Source organism: Triturus cristatus, chromosome 8 (genome assembly GCF_964204655.1).
Source record: "Triturus cristatus chromosome 8, aTriCri1.1, whole genome shotgun sequence".
Classification (NCBI taxonomy): domain Eukaryota; kingdom Metazoa; phylum Chordata; class Amphibia; order Caudata; family Salamandridae; genus Triturus; species Triturus cristatus.
Genome location: NC_140591.1, coordinates 343,923,144 through 343,939,623, shown reverse-complemented (window position 1 = coordinate 343,939,623; position 16,480 = coordinate 343,923,144). Strand labels below are relative to the sequence as shown.

The following is a 16,480-nucleotide window of genomic DNA, read 5'->3' as shown; positions in this document are numbered from 1 at the left end:
CAATGGGTGTTGGGACAGGATGGCCACTGCAACACCCATTTCACACACCTTTCACGCCAATGTCTGCGTGAATAGGGGCATTATTTACAAGATGGCTTTAAGCCACAACGCCTTGTAAGTAAGTCAGAAAAAGAGCCGTTCTGATGGCGTTAACTCCTTGGAAATATGCCCCTGAGTGTCTGTAGAAATGGCTGTATGGATGAATGAGTGGCTGTGAGGGTGGTTGCTTGGATGTGATAATGGGTATTTAAGTGGTTGTGTGAGTGGTTGTATGGGTGCGTGAGTGGCTCTGCTGAGAACCTGTATGGGTGTGTGAGTGGCTGTATAGGTGTAAAACTGGGTGTGCAAGTAGCTGTATGGGTGAGTGTGTGGCTGTGTGAGTGGCTTCTGTGTGAGTGACTGGTTGTATGATCAGGCTCTATGAGTGGGTGAGTGAGTGGGTGTGTGAGTGGCTCTATGGGTGAGTGGTTGTGTAAAGTACTTGTATGGGTCTGTGAATGAGTATGTGAGTGGTTGTGTGCGTGTGTGAGTGGGCATATGAGAGGTTGCATGGGGTGTGAGTAGGTATGGGAGTGGTTCTGTAGATGATAAATAAATAAATACCAGCATTTGTAAAACGCACAGCTACCTCCGGAGAGGTGTCCCGGCGCTGGGGGCCGTCAGGAAGATTAAGCGAGCTATTACCCTAAGTCACATGGTGCTGGGCTAACCTGCCGCTGGGGATCGAACAGTGAACCCTGTGGTCCGGAGTCAGGCACCCTGGCTGCTGCGCCACACCTCTTCCATGCTGTCATCAGTAATGTCATTTGAGATGTCATCAGTGATGTCACTGAAAATATCATGAGGATTGCTATATGTGAGGTCGTAAGCAGTGCATTGCGGGGACGTAAGTTATAGTTAGCTCACGAAACTATAGTTGCTGAATTTCACTGGTTTAATACGAGTGATATCTGAGCTTAAATATAACGTTCCAGTAACCTTTGTTTTTCCAGTGAATTTCTATGTTTTTTTAAATTCTATTTCCTAGCTATAACATCCCTGTAACCTTTGTTTTTTCAGTAAATTTCCAAGGTTTTCTGATGTTATTTCCTAACTATAACATCCCTGTAACCTGTACCCGAGCAGGGGAATGCTTGAGTGCCATTGAGCTGATTTTCAGTCGCACAGTCTGAATTCCCTTCTGTCTAGTGAAAGGCGAATGAGGAATCAGTCCCTAGACCTTAAGTCACAACATAGAGAATTGTTTATTCGAACTCAGGAAAAGAAGGATTGACTAAACTGAGAAACCCAAAGTGACCTTCTTTTGAGCAAAGTATTCAGAACTCAATAGTATGACAAGAATGCTACACCAGTTTAGCACAACTCTGGTCAGTCTCACAAGGACCTAGACCTTGCATATTTCTCAAGCTGTTCGTGATCTTACTACTATAAAGGACATGGAACAAGGCACCAAAGCAGTTTATATCTTTACTAGGTTTAAATATCCTAATTGGAGGAGGCATATACCTTTCTTGTCAAAGTAATAAACACAGTTGTAGAATGAAAATGGTCAAATGCTCTGATTAAATAACGAGGACAATACAGTGAATTTATCCTTCTTTTTGAGATCGTTTGTTCAGTTTGATAAGGATGACTTAATGCAGCAAATGAGGATGGCTGTTTTCAAAAGTGACTTGCTGCACCGTGATTGGCTTGATGACATATATCATGCTATCTGTTCAGCTGTGTGTCTTCATGTATATAAATATTCCCTCATCCTTGTATGTATCCGCTTGTGTCTCTATAGCTCTGAATATATATCTGTCTGTTTTACATATGTATATGTATTTAGTATTTCTGTTTCTCTGTACTTGTGTTGTAACTGTGCTTCTGTTTTGTTACATTTATTTTATTTATCCAAGTATTTTGTATTTCTGTAGCTCTGTTTCTCTTTACACTGTGTTTTGCACCCCTCTGTCTCTTTCTACCTGTGTATCACTGTATTGTTGTATCTGTTTTTGTTAGTATTTCTGTGCTTCTATCTCTCCTTATTTGGGTTTCTAAGTGTGCACCACTGCGTGTCTGTACATGTATTGAATCTCGGTTTAACTTTGTCTATGTGTGCAGTCTCATCCCTCGGGTGTGCCCTTTCTACACTCAAGAGTTCAAGGCTCTGCCCCCTTCTTTTAACCAAGCCCACTTGGCTTTTCAGTCAATGGACAGGACAGTGGTAGACTGGGTTGAGGAAAGCGGCATAGTTCAAGTGGTGGGGGCTCAGCAAGGCTGAGACAAGTGCCTCAATCTAACAGTGAGGTTAGGGATCTCCTGTCGATCATTCTCACCTTGTCTGGGGCAGGTAACCCTCAAAGATTCAGCATTATTTATGCTCGGCTGAGCCGAGAACTAAGTACAGGATGAGGTACCTGCCCCATGTGTCCCTCAGGCTTGAGCTCCCACAGATAAGACACACCCAGCCTAGAGTAATACAAATGAGCATAACATTGGAATCGAAATGCACTTATCTGAGGAAGGGGGTCTCACTCAGACAGGAAGGCAGGACCCACGTCTTGCCTAGACTCCAATCAGAGGAGGAAACACACTGACAAGTAGTCATGGCCTGGTGGTGGCTAGACCTACTGACCTCAGAACTGGGGAGCCAAGTTGAATCATGGCCTCAGCTCTACACGTTGCGAATCACTTAATGTCTCCCCATGCATTAAAGGAATGTGTAGTACAATGCAATTATGCCATGTTCGCCCTATATTTTAGAAAAAGTCATCAAGGAATGGGGTCTAGCACAAACCACAGTATGTCCCACCCCTCAGGGACCGGTGATCACTCGGAAGTGACAAGCAGAGCCTGTGAGATCCAGTCTGCCCACCTGTTAATGTGGATAAATATGCTGCAGGCAGGCGGGAAAAGTAGACAACTCAATTTGGGCCCCAAGTGCCAGAGTTTGTAATAGTGTATTTCTGTTTGGTGAACATATACCATGAGCCATCATGCCCCCTCGACCTGGCCCACCTGGGAGCTGTAAGAAAAAGAAGCCTGTGAGACCGCGCTTCCTTTAAAAGAATATTTGCAGCTAATTTGTGGATGTTTTTAAACCCCAGTGCCCCACTACCACACCTAGGCGGTCAAGGTATTCCTATTCTGCCCCCGTTTCTTTATTTTTATAATTGTGTGTGGGACTCTGCTGAAGCCGAGTCCCAAGATGGCTGCCAACACTTCCTGGTTGAAGTACTTACCATTTCTTTGTAAAGGCATGTGTAGTAAAGGCCTATGCGTGGTAAAAAATGTGTGGTAAAGGCATTTCGTGTTAATAGATGCATGGTAAACACCTTATGTTGTAATACCTGTATGGTAAAGGCTGTTTTTCATTGGAGTCAGTCATATTTTTGAGGTCCCCTTCAATTGCCATGAACATTGACTCAGTATCTCTTCCAAGTCCACAACCTGCCTAATAGTCTGCGAGGAGTTTCTCCAAGATGTGAGTGAATGTTGCTTTAGTTTTTAAATCAGTTTACTCAGATAAGGTCATTTGATAAAGTCTGTAATTTCGTCAGATCAGCATGATCGAATTAATGCTTCTCAAGTATTAGCTTGATGTAGGATATTTTTTACTTACTGGGAATTCTCTTGCTGACAGTGATTCATTAATATATGGTCTGGCTGTAGAGGATGCTATGAGGATTTTTGAAATATTTTTATTGGTATTTATTTCGCTTCGAGGTGTACAATACAAAAGGATATATCTCTTTATATACTCAAAAGCTTTCAGGTCACACAGTGATGATATGCATACAGATCATAGCCCACTTGATTGTCATCATGCAATTCCATATTACCTGAGGTTCCTAGCTACCGATCAAAGTGAGAGAGTTTCCCCGACCCCGTCTGGCCGCTCTCTGATGGTTCGTGGGTGTGACTCCTCTGCTAACTCTTCCATTTCTAACCCATAGTAGCTCATCCATGCGCTCCAAATTTTGGTAAATTTCTTGGGACACCCTCTAGCTTTGTAGGTTACCTTTTCTGCAGCCATATGCAAATCCACGCTTGCCTTCCAACATCAATCGTAGGAAGGCCTGGAAACCCCATTTCTTGGCTATATCTCTTTTAGCGACTATTAGACCTAGGTTGCATAATATGAGTTTGGGGCAGGGGAGGTCAATGTCTGAGGAAATTGCCAGTAAAATGTATTTGGGGTCCATGGGTACTTGTGTCTCTAGTACATTATTCAGCTCTGCTATGATCTGCGACCAGTATTTTATAATGCGGTGACAGGTCCAGAGTGTGTGTATAAATGAGCCTCTTTCTGTATTACATTGAAGACAACTCGGTGTTTCTGCTCTCCCCATTGCGTGTAAGTGTGCCCTATCAAAATACGCTCTGTGAAGAATCTTTAAATTGAATCAGATGTAATCGAAGCTTAATGGCTACCTCTCTGGGGTGTATTAGCACTGCCTCCCAGTCAATGTCTTCTAAGGATCCTGTTGTGGTTTCCCATTTGAATGTAAGTGCTATCAGTCTTTCTGGGATATTGTTGATCAGGGTTTTATATGTCCGAGAGACCGCTTTTTCTGGTATTGCCTCTTGTAGTAGTCTTCCCTCTAATGGTGAGAATTCTGGAATGCTGGAAGGGTCTAGTTTTTCTGCATTCCATGCTTATTTTAACTGGAGGTATTATATCTCTGGGTGTTAGTCAGTTGATATTCTTGTTCAAGAAAGCTAAATGAGATCAGGGGGTCTCCCACTAAGAGGTCATCCAGCATAGAAATCCCACTTGTATGCCACTGCCCAAAGCCCCGAAGTTTGTTAATTTATGGTAGTATCGTTCCCTCCCATAGTGGGGTTTCTCGTGTGTTCCTTTTGTCCCAGTTAATTTGCCTTTCCGCACCGCTATGAGGATATTCTTGAACATATTTGGGGGGCATATGTTTGCGGGGGTTCAAGTAATGCTGAGAATTTTGATCAGTTTGCTGTTTCTTTTATGGAAAGCAGTTTGAATGTGAGGAGACTCGTCTTGTTTAGTGACATGAATAAAATGTGTAAATTTCTGCAATATGATGGGATGTATGACGTTACAACGCATGCTGTTACAACGCATGCTGTTACAACGAAAGTTTTACAACGCGAGTGCATTGACAACGCAGGACATTACGACGCAAGTCTTTACATCGACTTGCACTAGATGGCGTGCTAACATTAAAAAAGTGTAATTTACTATTCCAACTCCAGTCCACGTAACAGTAGGGAAGGTGTTGGGATAGTAAACTACACTATTTTTAATGTTAGCACGCCATCTAGTGCAAGTCGATGTAAAGACTTGCGTTGTAATGTCCTGCGTTGTCAATGCACTCGCGTTGTAACAGTTTTGTTGTAATGGTAGTGCGTTGTTAAAGTTGCGTTGTAAAGGTTGTTCCCCAATATGATGTATTGTCGACCATTTTGCTAGATCATTGGTTTTTATTCAAGTGTTCTGCAATAGAGCACTGAATTATTTTTATTTTAGTGAAAGTTTGAGAGGGGAGACTGGGTTTTGGAATTCTGAAAATGTTTTCTTTGGTTGGATACGTGTCAACTGAGATTTTGTGGGAGTAATGGGAGTCTTGGGATTTTTAATGCTTGTTTTATAGATTCTGTACTGGTTTTGTACCTGTTGTTTCTGTTTCTGGTTATGGAATCTTGTTCACCAGATGGAAGGATAGTATTAATTTTAGGAATGTCTGGAAAATTCTCCTCAAAACATTCCAGCAGATATCTCTTGGTGAGAAATCTTTTGCACCTTGTGTCACTTTTTCACTAAGTCACGTTGTGTTTTATTTATTTTTGTATTTGTGACAGCCATATATGAAGAAAACCATGTATATTAGTTGGATATATGATTTTGAATATACAATCTAAGTAATGAATGTGTTGCTTGTTGTTTTTCATTGACTGTTTAACATGTGTGTCAAACATTGGTCAAGTATAGGAGTACGCACACTTTATGTTATGTATATTGTTTACTGAACTTTTTAGATCACATATTGATCTTTTTACATTTGGGGATATATTCTTGACAGCAAACAATGTGGCACGACACAGAACACATTGTAGCTTATATCATTATAGACCAGGTTCAGAGGGCAACAAGAAAACTCCATTATATTTGATGGGATGGCAGCTTTATCAATTTCCATCCCCTCCTCCACAATAAGGGCTTTGATGATGTCATATGGTGGCAGATATTCAATATTTGTGGTAGTTTACTGGGCAAAAACTCTTGCAGATCCAGAGTTGTTGGCTCAAATCCCAGTAATTCTCTAATATGTTTTAACACCTCCCAGAACTTAGGTGGTTGAATGTATTTTCGTCGAGAATCAACCTCCTGGTAATCCTTATAGTCAATCCTCATCCTTTTTGAATGAGGCTCAGCCAAACCATTGTCCATAGCATCTTTGTTGAAAGATTCCAAATAGCCCCTGGAAATGCAGTAATTCCTTTGATTCCTCCCGACCAGAGGTCTATAAAATATTTAGTTTGGACACTGTCTTCTGTGTGTCCATTTCTACAAACAGCAAATCAGTAACACACTAATAGCAGTGATCCATTTCCTGTGATAGGGTTACCAAGCAACAAGATCTCAACTTATGAGATCCTGTTTCCTCATAACCCCTCTGCCTAACCCACCCAACGCGTGCTCATGGTACACCAGCAGGAGCCTTGGATGGCTGCCAGAAGCTCTCGTCTGGCCCGATCCAAAACACATTAAGCTTTCTGTCCCCACCTCATCTCATGGATGGGAAGCGTGTTTCAGGCTGGCTGCGATTGGACAGGCACTGCTCACTCGGCCAAGTGGTGAATGCACCAGTAGCATTAAAGACATTACACAACATAATTATACTGCTGCAGTAAAAAAGAAAAGCATGCTTACTTTAACTCTGTCATGACAGGAAAAACAACACGAGGAGGAGCCGGGTTAGGAATTATTGATCATCATGTGGTGAGAAACAGGAAAAACATACTTTATATATATATATATATATATATATATATTTATGTGTATTTCACATAAAAAGCAGCTGCGTTTTAGTGTGGTACAGCTGTCAGGGGAATGAGCATCCTCATAGTTTCATAGTTTAGGACTGGTTTGAGGAGGACTTCATGAAGGTGTAATATGCGCTTACAACTAAATTTACCTATGCATAATATTACTTCAGTATGTTGTAATACTGTGCGTGAGTAAATCAGGAAAAGGGAGATTTTTGGGAACGTCCACAGGTATTAATTACCCCTGCCCCTGTCGCCTTACGCTCCTAGTCGGGTTATTCCGGCCTCATAGGGCCACTGCTTGATATCCCTCTCTCCCTCTCTCCCTCTTTCCCTCTTTCCCACCAATGGTCCCTCTTGGACCCCCTACTTCGCCGGAGCGTTGGTGTCAGGGTATTATTTTTTTGTGTTGCAAAAACAAACTCCCATCTTGGATGTTTGATTTTGTAAAACAAGGAAGTTTGCTCAGTGACCTCTACCCTGAAGGCACAGAGCTCTCTGCCAGGCAAGCCGGGTCTCTAAATATGGCACGAGGTAGTCCACCAGAGCAGCAGAGGTTATAACCTACTATGTCCCCTTGGAGGACCATCTACCAATCTTTAATTAAGGACTATAGATTTTTATTGACACTTGTTGCCTGAGCTTTTCTAAAAATAAGGCTTTCTCATGGCCTGTAAGGAAGCTTTAGCAAATTTGAGAATCCATGTATTCCACTTTATTTTCAACCTTTGCCCCCTAACTTTGGCAGGAGTTCTCATTACAAATAGCCTGGAAAATGAGCTGCTATTTTTCCATCCCCACAATTACCGATTCGTGGATTACTGGTAAATCTGGGAGTGGCAAAAATCCAGCCCATTATGAGCTGGACCCTCAGGGTCACTAAGAAATTAATAATTACTCGAGGATTTGTTAAAATTCCAGGTCCAGTTCCCCGTGTAATTCATTATTTTTCATGGACTTCCACACAGAGATTTTGACCACTTTCAGAACTTACTAGGTGAAAGTAAAGAGATTTGTGGTGTACCCAAAGGTCTCAAAATTCTGATTGGGCCAATAACTGCTGCTAATTACCTGATCAGAATTAAGAGGGCACTCGTAAAGAGGACCTATGAGTCTGACTACTTCTCTACCAATTTTCCCTTTGACAAAAGATTTTGAAGACTCTGCTATGTTCCGTGGTATGAAAAAGAAAAACATTTGACATTCATTTTGTCATTGTTCCCACAACTTTTTGAAATACTTGAAGTAGATGTTCTATATAAACAACTAAATAGCAGGGAAACCATCCTGAAGACCTATGAAGATATTGGCGAAGAGGAATGTGCCCTGGACTCAGCAATCCTGTATATAAATGTCACCTATCTCTTATATCTGACATTTCTCAACAACATGGGAAGCGTCTGACTTGATCATTGACAGTAGCTGAACATTCTATTTTCTGGGAAATAAATGAAGCCTTGGAATCTTGGATTGAGGCCTGGATGTGCAGCACAATCTGTTATTCACTTTAGCACATACTTTTTGTCTTCCTTTCTAAGTCTTGAAATCTTTAATGGTTGGCGACTGAAAGAAATAGGAGGCACACTGTTGGAACTGCATCGTCCGTGTAACACTGGCTATCTTAGCAGAGTTACAGCCACTCAATATAGCATGTCCCTTTGTTACCTTATGGACAACTCTTTCACAAACAAGATCATCTACTTTCCTGCATTCGCCACACACCCTTTTTTCTCCAGATACCTTGGCCCAGTCCTCATCTACAAGAATCCAAGGGTCCAATTCCACTACTTCCAATAACTTCACTCGTGCATGAATTCCACAATAAGAACAACTACAACAATTTTAAAAAAGCTTACAGCCATCTGAACACCTTCACTTATTATGCATCTTTTTTCACACATGCGCACTCACCGTAGTCCATTGACCAGCGGGCATGCCTTTGGTGTGTACTCCCGAGCCACTGTTGTTTCATAAGGTTTCCAGCACGGATCGCACTCTAAAGTAAAGTAGAGAAATTCAGCAGTAAGTACATCTTTACCATACAAAAGAAGTGACACAGCAGTCAACAATTTGATTTCACATTGGTCACTACATTTATTTATTTGAAAGTTTTATACACCGCAAACTCGATCCAGGTGGGTAAAAGAGCACTTTACAATTTGGGCGGGTATTACAAGAGTAAACATAAAACAACAAAATAGTCGTGCAACATAGTTAAGGTATGTGGGATACAGACCATGGAGAAGAAAATTCGATAATCTTCGCTACATAAATGAGCATGGCAGGCAAGTACTGGGATTCAAAGGTGTACAGCAATCTCATTGTCATTCAGGTGGTAATCAGTGAGCAGTGGGCCATGGGAACCATTTACAGTAAGGTGAAATTGTGGGGAAGTAGCATAAAACTAACAATATGTGATATTGTACAAAGTTTTAAGGGAATGCTGCTGGGCCTGGTACACACTATATACGTGAGACTAATAGAATATATTCCTATTTAAAGGAATGTGATATGTTTCTGACTTTTTCTGTTCTGCCAGTAAAGCTTAACTGTGGTGTCTTTGCCAAGGTTCAGTGCAATGTTTGAACAAAAGGTTTGAAGGGATTCGTCTGCCAGCACCTATGCATTCAATTTTGCAGAGAGAATGTGCAAAATTCTATTTCTGTTTTTTAAGCTGGTTCTTTTTCTGTTGATTAAATAGAGTTAAAGTAAATTGCTCACTGTTTAAACTGATGTTTGATGGGCCGAGGGAGGCTGCCCATGCTTAGGGTATACTCTAAGGCCCACTGGAGCACAGGAATGAGAACTGGTCTTTCGCATACTTACTGAAGACGATGGAATGAAGAAGGAAAGCTCTTAGTTCTAGCTGATAGAGCATGTCATTCAGCCAAGTTTGCAAATCCCAAAAATTACACAATGCTTCTACAAAGCAACTCACTAGGTAATGTCACAGACTATCATAGTTTTATAATGATCGGACGACAGAAACAAAAAAAACAACTTACCTGCCACATTACCTGCTGCATCGCGCTCTTCTAAGCTACTCTCCTCTGCAGGCACAGGCTCCGCTGGCCAATCCTGATTCTGATCTCATGCTGCTGGGGGCAACGTCAGGATTGGCCTGAGCGCCATGATTTTGCGCTCCCAGTTAGACTGGGATTCTGTGCCTGCTGTCTCCAACCCAGGATGGGGACAGCTTCAGTGCGCATGACGGTTTGGCCAGCCTAGGATGGCCAGCCAAACCGTCAAGCACACTGATATCAGTACGAAACACTTCTTCTCGTGCCACTGCCTGCCACTCACTCGGCACTGCCCCCAAAACTTGGCCACTAGAAAAAAACTAATATTACCACAAACATTGCCTGTAGCAAACACTAAAGCATGTGGTCCCTCATACTTTGCAAAATACCCATACAGTGTGTCTTTAGAAATTTAAAACAGGCCTGATGTGCAAATTTGGGCCATCTTTTTAGCTATCTAGTTCGTGAATGAGGGGCCACTTTTGTTTTGGTGCCCGGGCCCATGTTTTTTGTCCCAGTCCAACTGTCTACAGCTCTGTGTGATTCCCTGCAAAGAACCACACACAGTGCTGATTCTTCTTATCTCTTGCCTGCTAACCTTACCCATGAAACAGTTTTCTAGTCACATACTTTGCTATTGTTCTTGTTCAGTCTTTGTCTCTCCTCTGTACTCTTGCCTGCTGAGGTTTCTTCATCATTCATCTGCAGCCACAGTCTGCCTCCTTTCCAGCAACTGCACAGGGGCCATCATAAGCCAGTCAGGGTTTCATCTTGCCAATGTGCGGCAGAGTGGCCTGCCACCAGGACTACCTTTCTTAGAAGGAGGGCACTATTTGGAAAAACCTGAGCAGGGGACGGTTTTTACCTTTTGGACTAAAATTAACACTTCAGATAGGTATGTGTTGTTCAGTCAATTCCACCTATTTTTCTTTTTTTTTTATCTTTCTCATTACCACTCTTTCTTTCTCTACCTCCGGCACTGGAAGTAGGGATGCCGCACCCTCAGAAAAAGTCCAGGCCACTCAGCAGCAGAATGTATACTACAGAGGTCCTTTTCTTCCAGCACATCATTTATGTTTAAAGAAAGTCGGTTATTGGATCTAATGAAGCAAGGAAGATGCTCTTTCATTGCATAGTATCATGCTTTATTCAATCATGCAGCTGTGGTTTTACATTCGTCAATCTGCACACAATACACATGAAATCGAAGAAAGAAGACACTTTTATTAACACATATTACAAAATGTGTTGATTTAGTAACATGACCTTTAGTAACACCCTGGCTTGACTAAAAAAAGTGAAAGAGGGAAGCTGTTGTAAAGGATTATTAACTTCAACTTATACTTTTAAATCAAACAATCAATCAGGAATTTGTGAAGCGTGCTACTTACCCATGAGGGTCTCAAAGTGCTTGGGGGAGGGGGGTTGTTGTGCAGCTCCGTCTTACTCGAAGAGCCAGGTCTTGAGGCTCTTCCTGAAGGCTTTCAGGTGTGGAGGACGCAGAGGGTGTTGAAGCACACGGAGGAGACGACGCTGATCTGTTGGGTCATGGTGAGGGAGGAATCGAGTATGATGCTGCGGTTGAGGGCATGGTCGGTGGGTGTAGGGGGGGTTGCCAAGGGCGGAGGGCCACCAGGCGTTGCCCCATGCAGATGTGGTTAGTCCGAGGACGAGGACTTCTGTCTTCTCCAATTGAGCTTCAGGCAGCTGCTGCTCATCCAGGATGTGTCGGCTTTCTTTCCTTTCTGGAAGCTGAGTCTGGTGGTGTTGGGCTTCTTTGTGAGGGAGAAGATGAGCTGGGTGTCCTCGCCCTAGGATAGTATGCAGAGTCCATGCTGTCTGACGATGGCGGCGAGGGGAGCCATGGCGTTGTTAAAGAGCGTGTTGCTGAGCGGTGATCCTTGGGGTACTCCGCAGCTGATCTCTGTGGGTTCGGAGAGGAAGGGCGGGAGTCTGATTCTTTGTATTAGGCTGGTCAGGAACAATCGGATCCAGTCGAGGGTGGTTCCCTGTATGCCGGCGTCGTGGAGTCTGGCGGTAAGAGTGCGGTGGAAGATGGTGTCGAAGGCTGCAGAGAGGTCTAGTAGGATGAGGGCCGCCATGTGACCCAGGTCAAGTAGAGTGCGGATGTCATCTGTGGTGGCTAGGAGGGCGGTCTCTGTGATGTGGTTGCTGCAGAATCCGGATTGGGAGGAGTCGAGAATGGAGTTAGCTTCGATGAAGTTTGTGAGCTGGATGTTGACGATCTTCTCAGTTGCTTTAGCTGTGAAGGGGAGGAGAGATGTGGGTCTGTAGTTTTTTAGGTCATTCGGGTCAGCGGAGGGCTTCTTGAAGGGGGGCTTGACTTCTGCACGTTTCCAGATGTTGGGGAATGTGCCGGTTTCGAAGGTGGAGTTGATGGTGCGTCGTTATTCGGGTACTAAGGTGGCGGCGGCTCTGTGGAAGTTGTGCGGCGGGCCGGGGTCCATGGGGGCTCCTGTGTGAATGCTCTTCATGGTCAAGACGGTGTCTTCGCTAGTGACTGGGGTCCAGGCGGAGATGGTAGGCTGGCTGGGTAGGTGAGATTTCGGAGCCTGGTTTTTCTTCATTGAAGTTGTCGTTGAGGGACTTGATGTTGAGATGGAAGTAGGAGCTGAGTTTGTTGCAGAGGTCCTGGGAGGGTGTGACGTCTGAGACTTCGCAGGGGCGGTTTGGTGAATTCCTGTATGATGTTGAAGAGCTCCTTCGAATAGCTGGAGTTGGCTACGATCTTGTTCTGTATGAAGTTCCTTTTGGTGGGTCTGATTCATTGTTGGTATTCAGTCATGGCGTTCTTGTAGCTGGTCCGTACTTCCGGGGTATTGCTGTGTCTCCAGGCTTTCTCGAGATGTCTGTAGGTACGTCTGGATTCTCGGAAATCGGTGGTGAACCAGGTGGCTTTCGTGGGTCGCTGTTTGTCGGAGTTCTGGAGGGGGGCGAGCTTGTCTTTGCACTCAGTGATCCATCTGTGAAGTTTGTGGGCTGCAGAGTTGACATTGGTCGTGGCAGGAGGGGGTGTGTGGTTGGGGTGGAATTGAGGTGCTCTTCGGTGACCTTGCTCCAATTCCTGAGCGGGGTTGTGGTATTGGTTTGTGTGCGGTGGGTTTGGAGGAGGAGAGGTGTACACAGTGGTGGTCCAACCAGGATGGTTGAGCGGTGTGGCTGAAGTGGATGTTGTTCCCTCCTGCGAAGATTGGGTCGAGGGTGTGTCCTGCCTTGTTGGTGGGGGTGGTGTCGAGCTGCTTCAGTCCGATGTCGGTGAGGTTGTCCAGGAGGGCAGTGGAGTTGGGGTTGCTGAGGTTGTCGAGGTGGAATTCAGGTCTCCAAGCAGTATGTAGTCCATGGAGGTGATGGTGTGGGGCGCGATGAGGTCAGGGATGGTTGCGGCGAACACAGTTGGTGGTCCGGGAGGTCTGTAGGCGAGGGTGCCACGGAGGGTCATTCTGGGGTTGGTCTGGATCTGGAGAAGTTCCGTGGGGGCTGAGGCGTCGTTCGTGCTGAATGTGGTGAGCTGGAGGGAGTTCTTGTGTGAAATGGTGAGTCCTCCTCCAGGGTGGTTGAGGCGGTCCTTCCTCTGGATCTTGTATCCATCGTGGATGACGGTTGCGATGTTGGGGGCCGAGGTGGTGCTGGTCCAGGTCTCTGTGAGGAAGGCGACGTCAGGCAACAGGGTGTCAAGGCGGTCCCAGATTTCCACTGCTTGTCGGTGCAGGGAGGGCACATTGAGGAGGATGCAGCTCAGGGGTTTGGGTGTGCTGGTGTCCAGAGGGTGGGGGCGGCACTGGGGTCTGGAGGGGGGTGAAGGTGCGGCAGCAATGTCTGCAGGAGAACAGCCCGTGGGTGGTGTTTGGCGTCGATAGTTGGCAGTTGTTGTTTCTTCCGGGGTTGAGGGACTGGAGGGCCGCTGAGTCATAGCGGTGGGTGGTTTTTGGGCCAGGGTCCCTGGCGCTGGTCACGGTCGGGTAGCAGACCACCAGGTGTTGTGTAGAAAACTGCATGGTATATGTCAGACCTGGATGAAATCAGGTTACAGAAACTAGGGTACACTGGGTAGTGGATAAATCCCTACAGTGGAAAACAACACAATTATATTTTTGCATCACACATATATACAAAATGAGGCTCATGGAGATAAAAGTGTTTGCTCGGAACCACATAATTTTAATACGTAACGAAGCCAATATTAATAACGCGTTTCCAGGATGAATGGTAAGCAATTAAGTCACTAAACCCATTCTTCAGTATTTTAAGTTCTGCTGTGCTGTGTTGTTGCGGCAGGCTTTCATCTGTCATTTTGGGTATTCTGTCTATTTGAGGCACTGTGGTGTCATTGCAAGAAACCCACTTACCTACCATACACTTAACAGACACCTAATAGTTAATAAGGGACCCACGTACGGTACCCCCAGGCTGAATAACAGGCTAAATGTATATGGCACACAGGGGCCAATGTGTCAGTTTACCCTGTTTATATTTTCTGAGATCGTTTAAGCAGATGCTATTAATATGGCACTTACCAGACTTAACATGGCTCCAGAAGCTACAAAATATAAAACAAATGTTAAGCAACATGTAAAAATACTTTGAAAACGTTGCAGCCTAACAAGATGCTGGTCAATAACAGGTTTCCTCCTCCCAGAGAGTGGCGCATCACTACAAGACTCCTATTGGTCTATAAATGCAAAAATTATAGTAAATCTCAAGAGCAGGTACCTCATACACATCACACAGCTATGACTGCTTAAGGACATCATGGGCCTCAACACTTGAACCGTAGTGACAAGACTTTCACAACTATAGGATGTATTTCTCACATGCTCATTGCACTCATAACAAACATTTGCCCCCATAGTCCAGCCACTCTTGTATATCTGGTGATGCAGAAATTCATTTGGTAATATGTAATGTGGGTGCCTGTATTAGTAGGCTTGGCAAATTAAGTAATGGTGAGTACATTATCAGTCTTGAAGATACTAGCAAATGTCAGCCTTCTGCTGCTGTGTGACTCCAATTTAATGAAGGGCTTTTCATGTTTAGCCTAAAAACATTTCTGTGCTGGCAGTTATAGCTCAGCATAGATGAGCTTTCCAGCATTTCAGAGGCTTTAGGGTCATTTAGCACACATTACATTTGTCAACATGCTCTTTTTTCAAATACTGTATAGGTTCCATATAGACGTATTCTGTGCTGGTTCTGAATGAATACTCTAGTCTACTTCAAGCCCTTGGAGAATCTTCTTAAGCAGGATACCACAGCAAGACAAAAGTCCAGTCCTTTCCACTGCCCACAGGCAGAAGCAGAAACTGCAGGCCAACCCAGCAAAGCAACACACAGCAAAGGGGCAGTACTCCTCCTGGCAGCTCTTCAGCTCTTCAGCTCTTCTTCTTGGCAGGTTCTTCTTAGTCCAGAAGCAATCTATAAGTCTGGGGTTTTAGGTCTCATATTTTCCCTTTGAAGTCTTTGTAAGAAAGTTTCTCTTGCTCACTGAAACCACTTCTGTCCTCCCCGGTCCAACCACACTACAGGGTTGTTGACAGCATTGTGAAAGGTAGCCACAGCCCATTCAGGTGTTAGTGACAACTCCTCCCACCACTCTAGCCCAGGAAGATCCATCAGCATATGTAGGGCCCACCTCAGCTCCCTTTGTGTGAGTGTCTGGAGTGGATGCACAAACAAGCCCCTGTCAATTCAAACCAGACGTTGATTTCACAGGCAGGCAGAGCGCACCAGACGGTTAAACAAGAAAATGCCCAATTTCTAAAAGTGGCATTTTCAAACATACAATTTAAAAACCAACTTAACTAAAAGATGTGTTACTAAATTCCGAGTTTAGGGAGCCGAAACTCCAAATCTCTAGCTGTTCCCAATTGAAATGACACTTGTAAAATGTTAAAAGGCAGCTCCAATGATAGCCTATGGGAGAGGTAGTTCTGACAATAGTGAAAAATGAAATTGGCAGTATTTCACTATTGTGACATGTAAAACACACCAGTACATGACCCACCTTTGACATACACTGCACCCTGTCCATGGGGGTGCATTAGGCCTATCTGAGGGGTGACTTACATGTAAGAAAATGTTAGGTTAAGGCCTGGCAAGTGGATGCACTTTCCAGGTCGACATGGCAGGTAAGAACTGCGTGTGCAGACACTGCAGTGTCAGGTTTGGGACACATATGAAAGGCTACTTGTGTGGGTGGCAAAATCAATGCTGAAGGGCCACTAGTAGCATTTGATTTACAAGAATGGGCACGCACAGTGCACTTTAGTAGGGACTTACCGGTAAATCAAATATGTCAAGCATGGATAACCAAGAAGATTATTACATTTTAGGGGGATCGTGCTTAAAAAACACTGTTTCGCCACCATTTTCTCAGATTTCTTGGGGAAGGGGAATAAGTCTTAATATCCCTCTGTTTTTTAGTTAAGTTG

General features: G+C 44.2%; 1 protein-coding gene across 1 annotated transcript in view; it reads right to left on the bottom strand.

Annotated features, from left to right (window-relative positions):
- Nucleotides 1-16,480, bottom strand: part of TEX26 (testis expressed 26) — a 171,295-nt gene that overhangs the window by 146,781 nt on the left and 8,034 nt on the right. The window contains exon 3 of the mRNA XM_085621664.1: nt 8,923-9,007. Within this exon, the coding sequence (XP_085477790.1) occupies nt 8,923-9,007 (85 nt within the window). The remainder of the gene's footprint in view (nt 1-8,922; nt 9,008-16,480) is intronic.